The 9,765-nt window shown below is 39.4% G+C and overlaps 4 protein-coding genes and 1 long non-coding RNA gene across 5 annotated transcripts; 2 read left to right on the top strand and 3 right to left on the bottom strand.

Moving 5' to 3' along the window:
• LOC104779604 lies at window positions 416-2,659 on the bottom strand (the record flags this gene model as incomplete). Its single annotated transcript, XM_010503976.2, is given in 12 exon segments — window positions 416-467; window positions 593-664; window positions 812-892; window positions 1,030-1,062; window positions 1,300-1,374; window positions 1,468-1,557; window positions 1,652-1,753; window positions 1,841-1,911; window positions 1,999-2,074; window positions 2,144-2,212; window positions 2,310-2,371; window positions 2,460-2,659. Coding segments are annotated over 12 exon segments (831 nt in total). The 5' UTR covers window positions 2,515-2,659.
• Window positions 2,906-4,599, top strand: LOC104779606 (single-stranded DNA-binding protein WHY3, chloroplastic). Its single transcript, XM_010503978.2, has 7 exons — window positions 2,906-3,218; window positions 3,310-3,410; window positions 3,538-3,630; window positions 3,856-3,950; window positions 4,055-4,131; window positions 4,208-4,296; window positions 4,383-4,599. The coding sequence occupies exons 1-7, from the start codon at window positions 2,984-2,986 to the stop codon at window positions 4,500-4,502; spliced, it is 810 nt and encodes a 269-aa protein (XP_010502280.1). The 5' UTR covers window positions 2,906-2,983; the 3' UTR covers window positions 4,503-4,599.
• LOC104779611 (pentatricopeptide repeat-containing protein At2g02750-like) lies at window positions 4,711-7,082 on the bottom strand. Its single transcript, XM_010503982.2, has one exon. The coding sequence runs from the start codon at window positions 6,965-6,967 to the stop codon at window positions 5,132-5,134; it is 1,836 nt and encodes a 611-aa protein (XP_010502284.1). The 5' UTR covers window positions 6,968-7,082; the 3' UTR covers window positions 4,711-5,131.
• LOC104779610 (ubiquitin-conjugating enzyme E2 2) lies at window positions 7,176-8,769 on the top strand. The gene is made up of 6 exons (XM_010503981.2): window positions 7,176-7,381; window positions 7,642-7,778; window positions 7,881-7,906; window positions 7,996-8,085; window positions 8,169-8,257; window positions 8,422-8,769. Exons 2-6 carry the CDS (start codon window positions 7,654-7,656, stop codon window positions 8,548-8,550), a joined length of 459 nt encoding a protein of 152 aa, XP_010502283.1. The 5' UTR covers window positions 7,176-7,381; window positions 7,642-7,653; the 3' UTR covers window positions 8,551-8,769.
• Window positions 8,822-9,751, bottom strand: LOC109125087. The gene is made up of 3 exons (XR_002037643.1): window positions 9,627-9,751; window positions 9,462-9,541; window positions 8,822-9,277 (listed from the first exon to the last, which is right to left on the bottom strand). It is a non-coding gene; the product is annotated as an uncharacterized LOC109125087 (long non-coding RNA).

Consider the following 9,765-nt stretch of genomic DNA (forward strand, 5'->3'; position numbering starts at 1 on the left):
ATACTCGGTTCTACTTTCTCCTTTCGTAATAGGTCAAAGATTTCAATTGCAGAGTCACACTCTCCATGTTTACCATAGCCAGATATCATAGCGTTCCAGAACACGGGATCCTTGGGTTTCGGTTCAAACCGATCAAAGATCCGGCGTGCCCACAAAGAGAACCCACATTTCATGTACATGTCAATGAGAGACGTCGAAACATATATATCCCTTTCAGCTGCAGCTTTAATGACATGCCCGTGGATCTCTTTGCCGTTCTTAAAAGCCCAGATATCTGAACAAGCAGATAAAAGGCTAGTGAGACATTTCAAACTAGGAACCATAACTACTGATAGCATTCTCTCAAAGAACTTGAAAGCTTCGATTGTTTTCCCTAGTTGTGAAAAGCCACTGATCAGTGAATTCCACGTCGCCNATCTGAATTAGCAGTCATCTAGTAGCTCTATCTTAGCGCTTTCTTTTAATCCCTGAAACATGTCAAGAGACAAATCGGGTGAGTGGAGGTTTCATTTGGAAGTTTTAATAAAATCATACTGCTGCATCCGATTCTATATGTGAGTGTACTTGTTATCATATATTGACCCAACAATACCTCTGAGCTTGAAGCTTCTTCGTTTGTAAGTACTATACATGTGTTTGACTTCCCTGAAAGCCGAAGCTTCTCCTGCCAGACCACATGAAGCAAGTTGTTATAAAATTCCATGGACAAGATGGAGGAGGTTATATATGTGAGACCAATTATAAATTATTTCTTAGGACTATATACATACTAATTCTTCATCTAAATGTGCCTCCTCACGAGAATACATACCTGTATCAATATATCCGGCATCTTGTGATTTTCTCCACCCAAAGAGTCGCACAGATACATCAAACCCATATTCGCAATATTCTGCCCAGCAACAAAAGAAGACCAATAAGTAAATTTGATCTTTTACTTCATGGCTCCATTATTAGCTGCCAATGATCCCTTCGAATGTTTTGGAGAACATTAATAAATAAAAAGAGCGGAAGTAAAGAAGTAAGTACCTGCTTGTACTCAATGCTATCTAATTTTCCACCCTAAGAAATTGGAAATTAGATGGAATCAGTAAGCAATAACGACCACCAGAGATATGTACTTTTGTGTTTATTATAGTCATGAGTTTAAATTAATGTTAAAGTTATAAGCAAAGGAAAGAGAACAAATCTAATTGGTGGTCACATATAATCTCAATTCTTGTAGTCAGACAAGTTTTCAGCTCGAAATGACAATGACGAAACAATAAAATGGATTTTTTTAACAACAGTACCACGCACCATACCACCAAAGAGGCTATGCATTGCGTCGAAATCATCTCCAATGTTAGCAAGATCCTCAAGAGCCAAACCCACCTGTTAGATAGATATGAAACTTGTTAGTTGTTAATACTAACCTCAAAGGAACAACTCTTGAAACCTGTTAAATACGTAATGCCATATTCATACATTATCCTGGACTCCCTTTAAAAGATCTTTCTGCACGTCCAGCTTATCATCCACCTTCTGAAGCCGCTGACTCAGGTGTTTCTTAGCATTCTGACCAAACAACATAAGAAAAAAAGCCCTATACAATTAGAAATCTATAAAGATCATAAACAAGACCTGAAAAGTCGATAGAAGAATCACCCACAGAAATAGCTTCTGAAACGGTATCCAAATGCTTTGTCAAGTTCGCCACAGCATTGTCCATGTTCTGCTTTGTTATGCACATGATATCAGAGAATGAAATGCCCTACCAAAGAAAAAAACATCAGCTTCAGAGTAAATTTAATCCCAAAAAAAAAAAAACTGTAGTTAGAGTTAGAACTCTACAAGATACCTTGAACCACATGTAACCATATCCTAAAGCCCCCAAAGTCGCTGCCGGGACTATAAACGGTGTATAGTCAGCTGGAAAATGGTAAAATGAGAAAGTTAGAGAGAGATAAACAAACATATCTTCAAAGACACCAAATCAAAAACTTGCAAGAGACAAACCTCCTTGACCTCCATTCACTACAGTTATCTGCCGCGACGAAGCCAATTGCCGAACCTCCATTGCTAATCGTTGCATCTACCAAATTCTCTCACACATTTATATATGATTGTTCCAAAAAATTTGATCTTTTTACACAAAATTTACCTGACTAGTCATGCCATCAGAATCATCATCCGTATGATCACCAGATTTCTCAAAACGCTTAACCAAAGCCTACGAATTTGGAAGAAACAAAAAAAATTTACAACTCCATTCTGATCCAAAACTCAGAAGAAGAACAACAAAAGAAAGCTTTTTTACTAAAACGTACCTTTAGCTCACCCAAAATATCAGACATCTTCCCATTCTTAACCAGAATCGTACTAGTATAACCTTCAGATTCAAAGACAACATAGACGCTTTAAGCAAACTCTAATAATTGGGGAAAATCATAAAAGCTGGAGAAACCCTAGAAACCTACCTGCTCCAGCTAAAAGCAAAATCTTCGATAACCCAATTCCAGATTGCATAGCCATGGTCGTCGCAGCCTCCTCACAAGTGGGTGAAAACAAAAGAAGTTGTCTTCTTTCTTCGTCGACCTCTGTAAAAGTTTCGCTCGCCGGCGTAAGAAACTGTCAGGCCAATGTCGGTTTATGTTGAACGATGTCGTTTTTCTTGTACTTAACTTCGTAGTTATAAACTCTTTGACCTTGCCACTAAACTAATCTCGGCCGTTAAGACTGACTCATAGTAGAAGCCAAACCAATAAATCTGAACCGTGCATTTAAAAGTAACTTATAGGGTCAACTCTATGAATATTGGGTTAATGTTGAAAGGTTCTTAATATTATATTGGGGCAAATTTGTAAAATTATAAATATGATTGGGTAAAAAACGAATTAAAGAGAAAGTCCTCTTCTCTCCTAAAACCCTTTTCCTCCTCCATCGATATCCAAACCAACCCCAGTGGAGAAGACGAAGCACTGAGAGGGAAAAACAAAAAACGATGTCGCAGCTCTTATCTTCTCCTCTAATGGCGGTTTTCTCCAAAACCCATCAGTTTACAGACGCTCGTTTTCTCTCTTCTCACTCAACTCTCACCTCCGGTGGTTTCGCCGGAAAAATCGGTCCTTTGAAAAAACCGGCGGCGAGGTTGAAATTAACGGTGAAGTCACGCCAAGATGATTACTTTGAGAAGCAGAGGTTCGGTGACGTGTCTTCTTCTTCTTCTCCGCAAACCAGTAGGTCACTCAATTGTTTTTGAATTTTGAGTAGTGAAAGCTTGAAATTTCAGAAAAAGTTTGATTTTTTGTTTGTTTGGGTTTTATATAGCTGAAGGATCTTCTCCTAGATTCTACGTGGGTCATTCGATTTACAAAGGGAAAGCTGCTCTTACGATAGAGCCACGAGCTCCTGAGTTTGTGGCTTTGGAAGTATGTCTCTCTCCCTCTCTCTCTCTCTCTCTCTCTCTCTCTCTCTCTCTTTTGGAAGATCAAAAGCATTACTGTGTTTATCTCTAGGTTGATCTCCTTACTTCCTCTTGTGATGGTTTTGATCCAGTCTGGTGCGTTCAAGCTTACAAAGGAAGGTTTTTTGTTGCTCCAGTTTGCTCCTGCAGCTGGTGTTCGTCAATACGATTGGAGCAGGAAGCAGGTTTGGTTTTTTATCTTTCACTTGCTACTTTCAGAGATTGTGATAAATATCATGAACTCGATTTGGTGAAAGAAACAGCCTTTTAACTTTCTATAATGGTTGTGGTTGGTTAGATTATGTTTGATGTGAAATGTTGTAGGTCTAATTTTTATCTTGAACTTGGTAATTTATAGATTGGTGAAAGAAACAGCACTTTTACTTATGTTTTGATGTCGAATGATGCAGGTGTTCTCGTTGTCAGTTACAGAAATTGGTAACCTAGTTAGCCTTGGGCCGAGAGAATCATGTGAATTCTTCCATGACCCATACAAGGGAAAAGGGTATGGTCTAGGGATCTTATGAGGTCTTTTTCATTACACAGAATGTGTTGTGTTTCTCTTTGGAGTTGTGATTCGTAATTGGTTTTGTGGTTTGGTTGTTGTAGAAGTGATGAAGGTAAAGTGAGGAAAGTGCTGAAAGTTGAGCCCCTCCCAGATGGTTCTGGCCGCTTCTTTAACCTGAGTAAGCCAAACCTTTATCTCTTCTTCTTTATTTTTCGTCAAGCTCTTCTGATTTCCATTGCTTATTTTCCATGAAGGTGTTCAAAACAGGCTCTTGAATGTAGATGAGAATGTATATATACCAATCACCAAAGCAGAGTTTGCTGTTCTTATCTCTGCTTTCAACGTGAGCTCTCTCTCTCTCTTTCTCTCTCTGTGAGTGAAAAGCCTTTGCCCTTGTTCTAGCTTCTAACTTTACACATTGAATTGCAGTTTATCTTGCCCCACCTTATAGGCTGGAACGCATTTGCGTCCTCCATCAAACCAGAAGACTCTAACCGACTTAACAATGCGTCACCTAAGTATGGAGGAGACTACGAATGGAGTAGATGATGAAGATGGAGGCAACCTTGCAAAATCGGTTCTGCCGTCCATCCCATCTTTTTGTTATTTCAAATCAATGAATCACCAAGAGCTGTTCGAGACAGAGNAAAAAAAAAAAAAAAAAAAAAAAAAGCAGTGTTGTTGTGTAGGACGTAACTCATATTTTGTGTTAGATAATTTGTATTCATTGAAGAGCAACCGATTACAATTTTGCTAATACAAGAATCACGTTACTCTTACTCTTGTCTAGTCTTTACATTAATTTATTTGATCACAAAGGGTCTAATACTCTGATCTCTTAGGGAGCATTGACATGCTCTCGATTTCGGAGTTTGTAAACCAGGTAATTCATCCGATACAGGATTGCATTCGCAGTGTAGAAGAAACTAAGGGACCTAAACAAACAAAGATAAAGGAGATCATTGTCCGGATTATCGCATTCAGACATTAAACAGAGTATGATACCCCGCACAATGAGCTGTTTCACTTTGTTTCTTTAGGTCCTTAAGTGTCTTCCACACTGCGGATGTAAACCTGAATCAGTGTATCACCTGCTTTACGAGCCCCGAATCAAGAGCATGTCAATACTTCCCAAAGAAATCCCTGCCTTTGCTCACGTTTGACCACTCAGCAAATACTTAAACAGACAAACTAAGACCTGGAAGTTTCACCAGTTGCTTCTGATCTATTAACTGCCTAATGCTTTCCACAGCTTGCCATCTTTCTAATGCAGCATATATGCTGGACAAGATCACAAATGGAGCTGAATTCTCTGGCTCTAACTCTGCTAGTTTCATTGCCGCTTCCTCTCCAAGAATTAAATCCAGGTGTTGCCTACATGAACCGAGCAAAGAAGAGTAAACCGAAGATGATGGTTCTGACATTTGATCGATGACCTCTTTGGCTTCTCTTAATCTCCCAAACCGACCCAAAAGATCAACCATACAACCAATGTGCTCTGTACTAGGTTCATATCCATATTCTTCCTGCATCAACCTAAATACTTGAGATTCCTTCTCGACATTGCCACAGTGACTACAAGCAGATAGAACAGCGGTAAAGGTTGCTATACTCGGTTCTACTTTCTCTTTTCGTAATAGGTCAAAGATTTCAATTGCAGAGTCACACTCTCCATGTTTACCATAGCCAGATATCATAGCGTTCCAGAACACGGGATCCTTTGGTTTCGGTTCAAACCGATCAAAGATCCGGCGTGCCCACAAAGAGAACCCACATTTCATGTACATGTCGATGAGAGACGTCGAAACATATATATCCCTTTCAGCTGCAGCTTTAATGACATGCCCATGGATCTCTTTGCCATTCTTAAAAGCCCAGATTTCTGAACAAGCAGATAAAATGCTAGTGAGACATTTCAAACTAGGAACCATAACTACTGATAGCATTCTCTCAAAGAACTTGAAAGCTTCGATTGTTTTCCCTAATTGTGAAAAGCCACTGATCAGTGAATTCCAAGTCGCTGAATCAGGCTTTATCCCCTCGGAATCCATCTGTTCAAACAGCTCAACTGCTGTCTCATGCTGTCCATTAATCATCATTCCAGAGATAACAGAGTTCCAAGATATCAAGTTCCTTGTATCTTTCAGCTCGGTGAAAACACTGTATGCTGATTTCCAACATCGACATTTCGAATACATATCAATGAGAGCTGTACCGATCATTGCATCAAACTGAAACTCTTTTTTCATGACAAGACCATGAATTTGTCTACCATACTGAAGATTCAAAAGACTAGCGCAAGCAGTTATTGCATTAATGAAAGTAACAGGATTTGGTTCTTCACTTGAAAACCTCCTCATGAGATTGAAGACACTAGGGACCAAACGCATAACTCCATTCTCCATCAACCCTGAGATAAAAGCATTGTAGGTCACAACACTCTTATGAGGCACTTTTTCAAACATCTTAGCAGCCAAAAACCACTCTCCACATCTCGAGTACATTGAAACAAGAGAGGTTCCAACGTAAACATCCATCTCAAACCCTAATTTCATCGCCAAACAATGCAATTGCATCCCTCCTTCCATATCCCCACAGCTACCCAAAACACTCGCCACTGTAACCGAATTTGTCCCAGACCCAGAAACCCTAGCTTCCCCAAACATCCTAAACGCATCTCTACAAAACCCATTCTCTAAAAGCCCAGAAACCGCCGCATTAACACTCGCAATACCCTTCTCAGGCATTTCGTCGAGCACTTTGAGAGCATCCGTCACCTGCTTCACCTTCATGTACATACTCACCAAAGCCGTCGCCGCGAAAACATCAACGAAAAACCCAGTTTTTATTACACGGGCATGCAGAACCCGACCTTGTACAACGTCACCGAGCTTCGCACATGATTTGAGAAGAGGCGGGAACGTGAACTTATTAGGAGAGTGAGACAAAACCGCATCCAGCGAAGATCCACATGTGACGAGATGCGAGACTCGGTGTCTCGTGAGGTTTATCATCTATAGAGAGGCAACAGCGAGACCAAAGTCACATCAAAGCTCCTCCATTGTTGTTACACAACAAGGATCAAAGATTAAAACTTTTCCGTTGAAATGAAATTGGATAGAATCTGGTTAAAACCGGTTTAATTTCCGGTTAAGCGCTAAACTCTCGCATGGCCTCTGAACAAAAAATATCTGAAGTATCTCTGACTGTACACAGCTTTGATTGGATCGAAGCTTCTAGAAGATCAGATCACACCACTGCGTGCGTTATACGAAGTTCCACATCATTTCTCTTTTCTCTCTATCATCGTCGAGCTTCGGAGACTTTTTCTTTTCTCTCGTCGTCATCGTTTGAATTATCCGGCCACCGCAAGGAGAGATGCTAGCTTGACGACGAATCTCCACCGATCTTTCCCTTTTTGTATAACAGTAAGATCTCTTTTTTATCACGATTGCTTCGTTTTTAGATCCGTAGATTCAGATGTTGTTATCATTCTTTGGATTCTTTTGTGTGAAATTGATCCGATGTTAAAAGATTCCTAGGTGGTTGTGGTCTTGTAAAGTATTTGCTTTTTCCAATTTTGCAATTGATGTGCTCCTAGATGTGCAACCACAATTTAGAAGAACATAATTGAGATTTTGATATGAAGTTGAGTTTTTGAAATTTTTGTAATGGGTTTTGATGATAGAGTAAGAGAAGGATGTCGACTCCGGCGAGGAAGAGATTGATGAGGGATTTCAAGAGGTTGCAGCAAGACCCACCTGCTGGTATTAGTGGTGCTCCTCAAGACAACAATATCATGCTTTGGAATGCTGTTATATTCGGGTAATGGAACAAAACCAAGTAAAAAGATTGATACTTGATAGGTTTGAGAGACATTCTATGTCTGCACTGTACTTATTGAACATTTTGTTTGTTGATTTGCAGGCCGGATGATACCCCTTGGGATGGAGGTAAATTTTTGTTATTGTAATCACTTATCTTGAGATTTTGGAAATCTTTTATACCTGGTCTTATGTCTCTTTTCTATGATCTTGTTCAGGTACTTTCAAACTCTCACTGCAGTTTTCTGAAGACTATCCAAATAAACCACCGACAGTTCGGTTTGTTTCACGGATGTTTCATCCTAACAGTAAGTTAGAGATTACCACATCATCTTTTCTTGTTCTGAGTGCATGTGATTGATGAAACTCGCACTTGGTCAATGTTGTGCAGTTTATGCTGATGGGAGTATATGCTTGGACATTCTCCAAAACCAATGGAGTCCAATATACGATGTCGCTGCTATACTAACCTCCATTCAGGTATATATATACAGAAATGTTGTATCCAAATGCTTCTCATGTCTTGTTTCTCTATAAACTTTTGATGATTGTTGTTATTCTGCTTCCTCTCCTCACGTTTTACACGGATCTTTGATCTAATTTGATTACATTCGTGGCTGAACAATCGTCCTTTTTCATCACAGTCATTGCTATGTGATCCTAATCCGAATTCTCCTGCAAACTCGGAAGCTGCGCGAATGTTCAGTGAAAGCAAGCGTGAGTACAACAGAAGAGTTCGTGAGGTTGTTGAACAAAGCTGGACTGCCGACTAGTAATTATATTGTTGTAGCATTTGTCTTCAAATAACACTAAACCTCCTCTCTTGTATTTGATTCGACCATCACACTTCTCTGAGAGTTCTCTCTCCCTCCCACTCGCTTTTATGTCTTTGTGTGTTTTTCAAACTCTGTGATTTGTTGCTTTTGTTGTTTCGTTGTATTTTCGCAACCACATTCATCTTCATAATTATAATATGTATTTCAGTTCGACCATTGTTGCTGCTCTTCTTCTTTTGCTTTTATATATGATAATACAGATTACTAATTCAGCTAATAGAAGATGTCATATACACTTGTTACTGTTTCTACACTTTTTTTGTCTCTCTTTATGAACATTTTATTCATATATTGCATTCATGGCGGATTCATGATTCCCACTGCTTGGTCTCCATCCTTGCTGCACTTGAATTGTATACAGCAGATTCCAAGCCAGTTGATAGGAAATTCCGTTCCTCAGCGACTAAGCATATGAATATGATTCTTTCACAGATGGAGCTGCTAAGCTACTGAGTACTGTGGTTCATCTCTTAAAACCTTCTCCAGCTTCAATAAATAGCATAAAGGTTTCAAATTTGTAATGTTCTGACTGAAACAGAACAGACCTGAAGCTTTAAACTTCCCATCTATGAAGAGCCTGCAGTCACTACTTGCCTGTGATGGTCTGAAGTAGTATCACTCCATACTAGTACACATCTTCTTTTTCTCTCCACTACTCCCAAGTCTGCAACCAATTCAATAACAAGTTTATATCCCTTATGATGGGTTCTGCTCGTGCAAAATTACTGGTGATTTTCCAAGATGCTCAGATAATAAAATTTGATATTTTGCTTGCATGGAATGTACTACAGAGGGATTTCTTGGAAAACAAAATGCTACATAAATCTGAAGGTTGAAGGCTGCACTACCTAAAGAAATTTGCTTTCAGAAATAAGTTCATCTTCTACAAATGGGATGGTTTTTCGAACAATTACCCTCAGAGGAGCTCCTGCAAGAAGGAAAAATATGTGATTAAGAAAGCACTAAATAAATGGATTGTTCAGTATCAAGAGCTATGTCAACTGAATCTGCACCTTCACTAGCTTGATCATCTTCAATACAGACTGCAGCATAATGAGAATCAGCCAACTCCAATAGGCCAAACTTCCAATCTCTGTTGCATTTCTTCGTCTCCTCCTATGAATTGACAGACAGTTCAGACGTCTAGAGAAA

Source organism: Camelina sativa, chromosome 4, assembly GCF_000633955.1.
Source record: "Camelina sativa cultivar DH55 chromosome 4, Cs, whole genome shotgun sequence".
Taxonomy (NCBI): domain Eukaryota; kingdom Viridiplantae; phylum Streptophyta; class Magnoliopsida; order Brassicales; family Brassicaceae; genus Camelina; species Camelina sativa.